At 33.4% G+C, this 12,454-nt stretch overlaps 2 protein-coding genes across 4 annotated transcripts; both read right to left on the bottom strand.

Annotated features, from left to right (window-relative positions):
- Window positions 1-1,645: 1,645 nt before the first annotated feature.
- On the bottom strand, window positions 1,646-5,688 carry LOC128186248 (E3 ubiquitin-protein ligase RNF34-like). 2 transcript variants are annotated; one of them, XM_052856043.1, is made up of 6 exons: window positions 5,539-5,688; window positions 3,626-4,353; window positions 3,363-3,423; window positions 3,114-3,272; window positions 2,906-3,019; window positions 1,646-2,736 (listed from the first exon to the last, which is right to left on the bottom strand). In XM_052856043.1, exons 2-6 carry the CDS (start codon window positions 4,319-4,321, stop codon window positions 2,540-2,542), a joined length of 1,227 nt encoding a protein of 408 aa, XP_052712003.1. In that variant the 5' UTR covers window positions 4,322-4,353; window positions 5,539-5,688; the 3' UTR covers window positions 1,646-2,539. The 2 variants fall into 2 exon arrangements, with proteins under 2 accessions (XP_052712003.1, XP_052712000.1); XM_052856040.1 differs by lacking the exon at window positions 5,539-5,688 and adding an exon at window positions 4,499-4,636.
- Window positions 5,689-8,275: 2,587 nt separating this feature from the next.
- On the bottom strand, window positions 8,276-12,306 carry LOC128184567 (uncharacterized). 2 transcript variants are annotated; one of them, XM_052854106.1, is made up of 3 exons: window positions 12,133-12,306; window positions 11,860-12,050; window positions 8,276-8,693 (listed from the first exon to the last, which is right to left on the bottom strand). In XM_052854106.1, the coding sequence occupies exons 2-3, from the start codon at window positions 11,923-11,925 to the stop codon at window positions 8,370-8,372; spliced, it is 390 nt and encodes a 129-aa protein (XP_052710066.1). In that variant the 5' UTR covers window positions 11,926-12,050; window positions 12,133-12,306; the 3' UTR covers window positions 8,276-8,369. The 2 variants fall into 2 exon arrangements, with proteins under 2 accessions (XP_052710066.1, XP_052710065.1); XM_052854105.1 differs by having other exon boundaries at window positions 11,860-12,306.
- Between the last annotated feature and the right edge of the window lie 148 nt (window positions 12,307-12,454).

Here is a 12,454-nt window from a genome sequence, read left to right as displayed (position 1 = left end):
AATATGATATCCAAATGGTGAACAATTGATGGTTTTAAAATGTGATGACTCTGTCGATCAACATTAATTTAATTTCTCTTTGACAGTTTCCCTTTGGTACATGTTTGTTCGATCTCTTATAATATGACATTAAAACTAGTTTATTTAATTGATTATCTATTATGAAACCCATTCCTTGATCATCAAAGGTCGGTTGAAACTTGAGCGCTCCAAAAATTAATCAAAGTACTGAAGTACTGACGGGAGTTGATTTTATCGATTATCATTTATTTTAAAATCAACTTACATGTATCTTGCATGGCAATTAAATTCTAGTCTGTATTTAAATTACGCACTTTTTTATAATATGAAATTTTAATTAGACTTTTCAGACAAGAATTTAGAGAAACCCCACATGAATCATGTTTTGTAATATTTAAAGATAGATAGATATCAAACTATTTAAAAGTAATCGAAACAATTCTAAAAATTGTATTGATCTAAGCACTGTTGATATTGAACTCCTGTCTCGTTCAACCAGACGCTCAGCTGTCCCCGTTAATCTCCGACAAGCAAGAGAGCTTCTCTGTTTGTCGGAGATTTACGGAGACAGCCGAGCTCTTGGTTGAACGAGACTATATTAAACTCTGGCGTAGGAATACATGAGACTACATAAATATGTAAATTGTTTGTATTATATAAAATTTTACTATTTTCAAAGTGATTATAGATAGGTTTCCTTGAAAAACAATGCTTCAGCATACATTACATCGAATTTTTCTATTATATTTCAAGAACTAAGACTTGTCAGCGGTGATGATGTGTGCTTAGGTCCAAACACTGTTTCACTTTCGGTTTGCCAGAGTGACTGCATGGGAGAGTTGATTAAAATCAACTCCCAAAAACGTCGTTGGCGCTACTGATCGGTGTTGTAGACCAACATTTTCCGCTCTAACAATTTTTTGATTTATTTTCAATTTGTTGCTTTTCCGATCAAAAATCTTTCTTTACGTTAAAGTAACACGCTTGATGTTTTTCAATTTCTATAAAAATTGCTGACAATGGTGATTAGTGTCTATGATGTTTTTAGGAAATTTCTTCCTGCGGTAACCAAAACTGAGCAAAAATCATTTCTTGGCATCGACAAATATTTTCAATTTAGTTCTGCTAGAAACTTTTATATTAAAAGTACCCTTTTTAAAACCTCAAAGAGATCTGATAATAACGGCTAATAAATACATTAATTTTCATTGACAAATTAAGGTGGTATGAAACGTCGATATTAAATGTGGATAAATATACATTAATATGAACAAAATACTCTCACCGGTTTAGAAAAAAAATTTGGGGAAGGAAACAATTATAAAGGCCCCAGCAGGTTTCAAACGCTAGAACTTACAGTGCTCTTATCGATTGCGCTACGCTGTTAGTTAACAATTTTGGTGAAGAATTTTTTTTTTAATTATACTTGATTTTTATTGTTTATTTCGATGAAGTACGTCACATACTGACGTGTCCCGTATCACCTTTAGCCCACTATGACATTTTTGTTTCTTTTTAGATTATACCCATGCACGCTCTATAAGTTGGAAAAATACAAACATGCAAGAACTTCAGCCACTTATACATAGCTTGTAACTTCCTGAAAGACAAGCATACCAATATGTTCTGAAAGAACGAATTTTTTATTTTTCAAGTACACATTCAACATATTATGAGATCAATTACTTGAAAGACCATACATATCGGTATACTATTAATAGTTATGCTCTCAACTATTTCACACTAGCCGTATAATGAAATAAAACCGTCGCATGGCAAATTAAGCAAAATAAATGCATGTATACATGTGTATGTTGGTGAATGCGGGTGTATGTTAAGAGATATAGGAAAAGTGGGGGGGGGGGGGGGGGCTGTATTTTTTTATGCCATGGAAATTAAAGGTATCACAGCTTCTTGGAACATTTGGCATTTGGATTCATGTACTAGCTTTACAACATATTCCTGTCCTTGCTCTTAGTACCTTGCTCTTAGTACTTTCAATGTTACATTCAGTCCTGTATAAACTTATTGGCTCTCACAAATTTCAGACTTTCTGGTTGTCAGATTGTTTCTTTTTTTAAATAATTACTCAGTAACCTTCGATTTCTGATTAAACAATCTAGACGTCGACGTCATGACAAAATGCCCACGTGCTTTCCTGATTTAGTTATATGTACACAGATTCTCAATGTTATATTACTAACTAGTATATTAATTCAGTAATTAAAAAAATAGTATAGTTTTCATATCAACAATAATATTCAGTATAAAATTATCCTGTCAATGCTCATTATTATTATGCATATATATTAAATGTTTGCTTATGAAATTTGAAAAAAAAAATGATTTTAGTGAGTGTAACTTATTAAAGTTTGCATGAAACTTTAAGATAATGATTAGTTGAATTTTGCATTAAATCCTTTACATCCTCCACTTATATTATAAATCCACACACAGTTACATTTTGAAAAGAAATCACAGCTCCCAAATAAAATCTCCATTCTCTGATTAATCCGGATTAATTGAACTTGACCCGGACGGTTCCTTTGATTCCCTGTCGACACATGGGACACTTCCGGAGTGCAGGTGAACACTGACCACAGCTGACCAGGTGACCACAGGGAAGAAAGACAATGGAGACTCTCTCTGTACAACACATTTTACAAATCGTTCGTTCTCGTAAAGTCTCGTTACTTTCTTTGAGCTTTTCGGGATCTGAACAAAAAAAACCCAAAAATCATAAATTTTCTTTCTGCTTTTTTTTTCTTCTCAATATTAATGATTATCTACTGCATTGTTTTACGCGATGAATCATATAATGCAATTATTTTAAAATTTATTAGTAATTTATAAGCAATGAAGAGAGAAATACGTATATTTTTACTTTTTATGTCGTCTGCAGCTGAAGCCTCGTTTTGAGTTTTCGCAGATTCCGAGTTTTCTTCATCATTTTCCGTAATGACATCAAGAATATCCTCAACGTTCATTGTCTGCCAAGCTATAAACATAAAAAATAATGTTTTCAATGAATAGAAATCCAAAATTAAATTGTAATTAACCATATTAAGAAGGAGTTTATACTAGTATCTTACTTTTGGTCTTGAGCACGTTATCGACAGCTTGTTTGACATGTTTGGGTAAGTATCCCATATTGAGCACGGCCTGAGCTGAATCGGTCAGGAGTGGATTTTTCTCCAGAGTCTTGTCTGGGTACCGGTCTGTTTCCATGGGCTCCGTTTTCCTTGCACAATCTTTAAATGTAAAATATCTTTTTTAGTTCATTTGACCTCAAAACCAAACTTATTTCATATATATAATATTTTAATAAAATTATTTCTTACCTGGTTCATTTTCGTCGACTGCTATTGAATATTTGCAAGATGAATTTGATGGTGTGGAAGACTGAAAGAAGAAATTGGAAATTAAAATTTTATCTGCAAGCCCTCTCTATGTAAATGGAATCTGTTATTGATATCATAAATAATATAAAAGAACGTACTTGAGTATTGAAAAAAATGTGTTTCTTGAGTATTGAAAAAATGTGTTTCTTTTCATATTTATATTTCAAATAGCATGTTTCTTTAAAAAAAAATAAATAGCATACCTTGGCACTACAATTTCGCTCTAGTATTGACTGTTCAACATCAAAATTGCTCTGGTTTATGTAAGGTAAATATGGTCGGTTCATATCGGAATCCGTTCGAGATTGTTCTTCAATATATTGTGAAGAGCAGCATCTTGCTGATCTCAAATCTGATGTCACACCTTGTGAGCCGTTGTTTCTATTGCTAAAGTCTGCAAATAACATATTGTCCGGAACACTACCGCTTTCCTGATAAGACGCTATCGATAACACTGCCGCCTGGTGATTGTTTTCGGGAAAGGATGGGAGCGATGATAGAAAACCCTTCGACATCGATGAAAACGGTGATAACACTGATGATGAAGACAAAGATGATGACGACGATGATGATGGGGATATATGTTCGGAAGGCGATGACACAACAGAACTCGAGACTTCGCCATCATGCTCTAAATCCTCGTCATAAGGAGAAGGCGAATCCGAAATTAGTAGTCTAGGAGATTTTGATGGTGATTTTGGAATGGCGTCCGTTTCTACATCATCGAAACAATTCCACCTTGAATGATGTAGCGTAAAGGGGTTGATTGAGAAATACTCTGATTTAGAACGACAGGGGTCATCTTCTGTTACTTGAACTGCTGTCTTCTCGGACCAATCTCGGTATTTCTGGGAAGGGAGCCCGAAAAACCCATGATTATCCTTTTTATTTGGCAACATCACTAGTTTTCGTTCCGTGAATGCAAAAGATTCTACAAAGGTAATATGATACAATTTACATCCAAAATGACATTTTTTGATATATTTCCACTTATATATCGGTTTCTTCCACAGATTTAACAGATTTTCCAATTCACACCAGGAAGGTCTTTCAAAACCTATTTGGTGAACCCTAACCTGGGAAGTCTCGTTCAAAGCTCGTTTCCATTCACATGTAAAATAGAGATCTTGAACTGAGCTTGCGATTTTAATTTCTTCGGAGACCAATTTTGATAATCCGTAAACAAAATTTGTTTTATATCGCAAAATCCAATATCTAAAATTTTCAAAGAAGTATATATATAACTCTGATATCATATTTCCTTTAAAAGTGGAAATCCCGACATAGTTTATTTAAAACCTTTATTTCGAAGTGGTATCTTTTTTAACCGTGAATGGTACGTTGAATGCCATTCATTATAAAGGAGGTTGTTTAATCAAAACACCTACGATAATGAGTTAACTTTTTAAAAGAAAAAAAAATCACATTGATTTATTTTGAATTTAACGGGATAAAATTCATATAAAATATTTTCTATAACTGTATATAATAATTGTAATCTGTTTATATACATAATGAATACTTTTGTTATTACTACACTTTATTTTAATGTATTGTATCACTCCCTTGTGCAATAACCCGCGAATACCGACGAATTTCAAACCCTTTTTTTTTTTAAATCTAAACATATGGCTGCGTGCAAAAATATATAATTATATGCTTTCCGTTGGGTCACATATGACGAAGAATCACTAAATTGACTTAGATGAAGTTTTGAACATTATCAATGCATCCCTTCACCAAGGCATCTGCATTATTGCCTAAAACATGAAGGAATGCTTCCACACCCACACCCTTCTTAATTGTCACCCTTTATCTATTAAAAGCTGTTTAATATTTCAAAGTGTATACATTTTTCAAAAGTCCTCTTCATTTTTTTTTTATATATAATATCATTTGATAAAGGAGAATCATATATTTGAATACCAAATGGCAATAAATTGTAGATTTTTCTTTATAACTGTAACCTATAACATTTCAAGATCAAAGAAAATTCTATTTTAAGAAATGAAAATTTTCAGAGCTAAGACAAGGATAAATGTAACAAATTCAAGAGAATCAAAATATTAAAGAGTTGTAAAACATACAACTTACGGAAAAATAAGTAAATACTTACATTCTGAACCAAATTTTGAATACCAATACTAGGTCGTATAAGGCTGTTTCTAAAAGCAATGGCTTACAACACTCTAAAAATAGATCTGGGTTTTCCCGATGTATTTGAGTGATTCTAGAAAAAACAACTCATGGATCAGATAACTGTTCAAGGCGGAGAAACCTTCCCTAGTGTGAACATCGATATCAATCAACAACACAAGTTTTATTAACATAAAAACATTAGAAAGAATCGCGTATTACTAAGACAAACATCACTTTTGGTATAAAAGCTAAAAATATCAGTATCGGCTATAAATAGCAAAAAGTGTTTTCCATTACCGTATGTTAATATTCAGATCAATCACTGAACGTACCTAGTGAACTGATAGACTGTTTTTATTATTTTAGAAACATCTACAGCACAAATTTAAATCCGTGAAATAACACGTACAACAAGTACAAAATGTTTAAATTTAGACTTTGATCGACTTGTTATGTATGAGAATACATTTCTCGCGTATTCCGGGGGGGGGGGGGGGGGGGGGGGGGTCACAATAGACCATTATGTCCCTTGGCCGCCATCTTTGGGGAAAAACCCAATCATATATTCCTCACAGTAGCCTTTGTAGTTTAGAGGGTTGTAACTTCGGCATTTGACATTAGAAATCAGTTTCCGCTGTGAATTTTGATTGCCCCAAGTTGGGGCAACCCACACATCGAAGGAATAAATTAAATTCCGAGAGATTTCTTCACACGGCGCCCAAATATTTGGTTGCATAAAGAAGGGAAAAGTTGTGTTTTTCCCGTTTGACCTTTGGGTTGACCCCGCAAAGGGGAACAACTTTTGCAAAGTGTGGATTGGACTTATTTAACCAACACAGATAGATCTATTGATGGTCGTAAAATATCTTTTAAAATATTATATTAGATACATGACAACAAAATTATATAACACTTGCGAATATACATGTATATGTACCAAACGCCGAAAATTTATATGGTGGCTTCAAAATAATAAAAAAATAATTTCTAAATTGATTTCTCAATATACATGTAGTTTGAACGATGAAAATCAAATTGTGATTCAACAAGCAAGAAGGAATAGAGTTAAAAATATTGCAAGACATAATTTCGAAGCTTTCTTTTATCGATCTCTGGTCAAAATGTATTAAATTACCAGATAAAAGGTTTTACTTGGTGTGATGGACAAAATATATCTATAAGTAGAATTAATTTAATATGTATTTTTTACTGACAACTTTGGTGTTTAAAATATTTTCTTATATAGTCAAAGAATTGGTATTATTTGTGGATCGTATAGTTTGAACATAAAGAATCAGAAGTTAAATATTTTAAATTTTTGGACCAATAAAAGAATATCTTTAATAGATTTTAAATGAAAAATTTTCAATAATTAAAATATCTTTTGGTGAGAAATCATATTGCCGAAACCGTTAGACTTTCAATGTTTTATGGTTATGAAAAAATCGTAAGAAGGTTGTCCGAAATTGTGAACTTAGCGCAAATATGCTTATAAATTCTATTTACTGTAATTTCGTCAATCAAGTGTATTTTGTTCATTTACCTTTAATTGTCGAGAGTACATGTACAATATCCAAAAATTCAGATGCTTGCTTAATTTAATATATTCTAGATTTTATTTGTATCAGCGTTTTTTTGGCAAGCGTCAAAAATATTCTAGTTTCACATGCACGTCGTTGCTCGACCCTTCTCATCATTTACGGTAACACTGATGACATTTTATTGCCCGAATATGCATCCAGCGTGCACGCACTATACATGTATTTCTAGGGGTTTTGTTTGTTTGTTGCGTTTTTTGTTTTTTGTTTGTTTGGTTTTTTTTTTGCTTGTTGTTCGTTTGGTTTTATTTTAATATTGTGTCCTTCATCGTTTTTTGTCCATTTCTATCGCTCGAGGTTTCTTTCTTATCTTGCATGATGTCATCATACTTAATTGTCGGATTTATTTTCTTTGTTGCTTGACTAAATAAACATGTACTAAATCATAAAATACATTCCTAATAGATTTTGTTGATTTTACATACTAAAAACTGACTTTTTGTAAAACTTGTTCCCAGATGTGAAGGAGGTTTTATTTGTTGCTGATGCGCCGCCTGAAATGTCGCTAGGTTTGTAGTTTACTAGTAACCAACAAGCCAAGCCACTGCCTATATATATATATATATATATATATATATATATATATATATATATATATATATATTGTTGCCTCGTGCAGATATAAAGGGCTACAGTTGTCCGGCATTATATATTATTCCCATCTATCTCTTATGATTTTATCTAATACATGTATATAGTTATTTGCTTTTGGCAGTGTATAGAATACTTAATATACTGCATACATATTTTCTTGAAAAATTAGAATTAAAGAAATAACATTTGGATGTAGATTTTTAACATAACAATTAACTAAAGTGATAAAATTTGTAAGGGTTACCTACCTTACCATTCTAACATTAATTTACAATATCTTAAGGAGAATCATGTCTAATTCAATGAAAATTGCAGGTGCACATATTCAGATGGTGTTCAACATTTGTACAAATTTTTAGATAAATTCATTCTGCAGTTTCCAAGTTCAAGCTTGGACAAAAAAATTGTTTGCAGACAGACAGATATACAGACGGATGGGCCGTGATTGATTCCAGTATATCATCCCTTAACTTCGTTTTCTGGGTGGTAATATAAAGGGGTATCAAAGAATAGTATAAGAGAAAGAGCAGGTATGATTTATTCTAAATTAACATGTCACATGTCAAGACAAATTTTAAACAAAGCGTGAACACAAGTTTACATATATAGCGACCCTCTAGCCATGTTTGGTCACGTGATGCCCATGATTGGTGTGTTCAGCTTCCGTCGTACCGGCTTCTTCCGTCGTCATGCCAACCGGTTTACATCTACCATAAATAGTAACAAAGGACGAGCCCTGGACTGTGGGCACGCACGTGAGGCCAGGCTCGCACGGGCAGTCCGCGTCGCTGGCTACCGTCGAACAGGACTCGTTGATGGCGCCCAGTTTCTTGCAGTAGTAGATGATGCGGAAGAATTCGTCGTAGGCGCAGCAATATCCGGTGGGGCAACTCGTGTCACGTGCGGCCATTGAACATTTGTTCTCCATGTAATATTGATCCTGTGAACAATAATTAAGGAATAAGGGATCATTCCTTTAGTTTTATGAGGTGATAATTTCGATCGGGGCGTGGCCAAATACAATAAAGCCCGAAGGCAGATAGACTTTACCATGCTCCGACCGAAATTATCATCTCATAATATTCAAAGAATGATTCCTTATTACTTATATTTTATATTATTTCTAATTTGTTCACTTTAAAACAATATTTCAATATTTTAAAACCACTATTTTTTTTTCATGTAGCACATGCTGTAGCACATATATGTATTACTATGCGGTGCAGCCAATACCGTTTTTCGATTATGCTTTAAGACACGCTCATTTTGTGTCACTCATCTTTTATGAAGTTATTTGGTTATAGGCTACAAAATTGATTCGTAATGTTATCACAAAGACAGTTGAAAATGTAAATATAAAGTAATAATGATTTTCTCTAATTTTCAGTCATTTTATATTGCATCACAGGAGGGTTACCTATACATGTACCTACATAATTACATGCAAATGCAGTTGTTTTATTTATTAATGGTGGGTATATAGGATGTTAATTTTTTTTTTTTATTTCTCTCCTATCAGAAAAATCCTAGATTATGAGGGCATCGTATCCTTGAATAGACGCAATTCCGTCGACAGTTTAACAAAACCTTTAACAAGTGTACAGTCAAGTTGAGTATCCCCTTAGCTCGCAATCAGAATTTTTTTTCTTCAAAATATGAATTTCAAAATACGTGCACACAGTATTAGCTTACCTTGCAACATAATATACCGTGGACATCGGTCATTACTTGAATAACATCAGTAGGCCTACATTGAGTAAATTTTAAGTGGTTTTTTTTTTTTTTTTAGATTTTGATACAAACATCTAATGAGTATTTTATCTCGTCTTTCATATAAAATCCGATTGTGTTCATACAAGTACTGACACAACCAAATATAACGAGTTTGTTGTTATACTATATTGTTATACTTTCATGTTAAATACTGCTTGGTTAAGACGCAGTTAATAATATTTTCTATTACCCTCAGCGTTAGTAACGCACTTAGCAACGGGTAACATTAAAAAATGTTACATGCGCGAAAATTGTGCGCGTACGGTTCGCTGTAGAATTCACGTTATTCCTATATAAAAGCAGTAAAATTTTCTTAAAAATTAAGACATTCAGTATAACAAAATAAATAGTGCCTGTTTGGGAGGATAACAGTTGAAATTGACACCACTCGAAAACCATTGTCAACCTCCGCTTCGCGTCGGTTGACAATGGTTTTCTCGGGGTGTCAATTTCAACTGTTACCCTCCCAAACAGGCACTATTTATATACTGTTTCCATGTTATATCATGTTTGTTTCATATAAATATCATTGTGAGGTAAACTAATGTTGCATTTTCTAGATAAAAAGACTGAAGGATGAAGTGATCTCTATAAATACATATGTATAGTACTGTCATGAACAGAGAAAAAACACAAAGTTTGAAGATACTATGAAATCCATATACATGTAATAATGTCAAAAACAGAGAAAAAATTGGTCGTTTTTCATCCCACTAATGCATGTTCATGTAAGAAACAGATTACTAGTACTATACAGATGAAGTTTTCAAATTCAATCATATTATAAAATCAGCTTGTACCATATAATATCTATAGCTTTATCTCTCCACTGCTATAGCCGTGACAATAACGGCCCTCGTTTTTTATGGTCTTATCCAAAAGACCCTGAACTTCGTCCAAATACTGCCGAGCGCTTAGCTATGTACATGTACTTGTACGATAGTATGAGAAAGAACGATTTTTGTCTTGTCTTTTTTGCCGTTTTAAATCAGATTTGTGTGGATGTGTTTTTAAAATTGCTAAAGTGTTGTATTTCCTTTTTGGGAATTTATAAAGGGTGCAAATATTTCATTTTCCTACATTTCTGGTGGCAGGTTTGTTCATAAGATGTAAATTGGATAAATAGTATACTTTCAGTAAATAACATCAACAGTTTGTTCATTCCCCCCCCCCCCCCCCCCATAGCGGATTCTTTACCCAATAAGTAGAGCACAGGTTCACACCAAATCCAATTTAGATTTGGATATATGCGATTGCATATAGAATCATCCCACTCCCTAAAAATAATTATGTGTGAAATTATCCGCCTTAAAGAGGCATTTTCTCTTTACATTACATACTGCAATCGTGGGCGTTTACATACTAGTATACAGACAATGCATCTAAGAATAGTAGTTGTCGTTCGTACATGTATGTAAAGTACATTTTATGAACGATGCATAAACATACGTGTACTTTAAATTGCTTATTGCTTTACTTGGAATACTTTCTTTTGTACATGTACATTGATAAAGTCTTAACTGAAAGCTTTTTAGAGTTAAGAACCCTCACTGATGCGTAAAAATAGAATCCGGTATTAAAAGAATGCCCTGTGTGTTAACATAAGGAAAAGATACATGTGTAACGTTAGGTATCAGAGACATACAGTATTATTGATTGATAATAATTAATATTAATAGATAATCAAATGCAAACCCTATGAACTTTACCGCAGGATATAGTTATATTTATCTGGATATGTGAAAAACAAACTTTATTGTTTATTAAGAAAAATATTAAGCACCCGATCTATCATTTTGTTGCTCAGCAGTAACTTAATATACATAGAGAGTCTAGAATGTTCGGTACCTTAGTAAGTAAACAATGCCAAATTATAACTTATTGTTCTAAATCATATAGTCCAAAATTGGTATATTGAAATTACAAATACAACACCCCCCACCACCCCCCCCCCCCCAAAAAAAAACCAAAAAAAAACCAAAACTACTATTAATTATCAGCGCTTGATTTGGACAGACGATCTCAAGTCAAAGCCTCAACCCCTTCTCATCCGTCCCTTAAAAACTTGTATAATCTGAATTAAAGTAGGGCATGTAAGGCCACCCGAGGTCAAGCTTTTAGGTGAAGTGGTAATTTGATGATTTTTTTAATTATCAGATAATAAAAAGTAAAGCTCATGCTATAGTTCGACATTTTATGAAATTAAACTCTTATATACCACGAGGAACGGATACACGATCTTTTTTTAACGAAAAAACGGCCAAAATAAGAAAAAAAAATTCGAAATTTTTTAGAAAAAGGTTAAGGTATATTCGTTCATTAAAGATTTTTACCTGTCTTTTTACTCTTGGCAAAGCCGCCACCAAAGTACAAAGTCCGAGGATGGTCAAAAAATACATGCTGCGCTCTGATGTCCTATAAATTGAGTAGGTATTGTGCAGTGCAGTGGGTTTTCTTATCTCAGTGGTGAATCCACGGTCTATGACATGGGACCCTCTGATGTCTTTAGGTCATATTCCAGTTTCTATTGACACAAAATCTGACATTGGCAAGAAAGTTAACGTCCCGAGGTATATGTATACAAGAAATAGGAGCTAGCTACGAACCCATTTTGGTGACAAAGTCCCAAATTAAAAGTCCGGCGTCTGAGGGGGGTGAAAACCTTCAATACACAGAGACTAGTGTTCGTAATCGGAATGTCGGCCCGTAAATGCAACCAAAATATCCCCCCAAACGAATTGACTCTATCACCTTCTATAAATGTATTGATATATAAATGTAGTGTCCTTTTACCTATGCAGGGTCTTTCACCTGGTGAATGGCTTATATAAGGTGTATGCCCGACCCTTCCCCCTCCGAACTTTGGAGGATCGGCTGTTTACCCAACTCCGGAAAACATGATGTCCCCCATAAATATATGAAGATAAC

Source organism: Crassostrea angulata, chromosome 5 (genome assembly GCF_025612915.1).
Source record: "Crassostrea angulata isolate pt1a10 chromosome 5, ASM2561291v2, whole genome shotgun sequence".
Classification (NCBI taxonomy): Eukaryota; Metazoa; Mollusca; class Bivalvia; order Ostreida; family Ostreidae; genus Magallana; species Magallana angulata.
The sequence above is the reverse complement of the archived record's forward strand: the minus strand, read 5'-3'. Positions and strand labels throughout refer to the sequence as shown.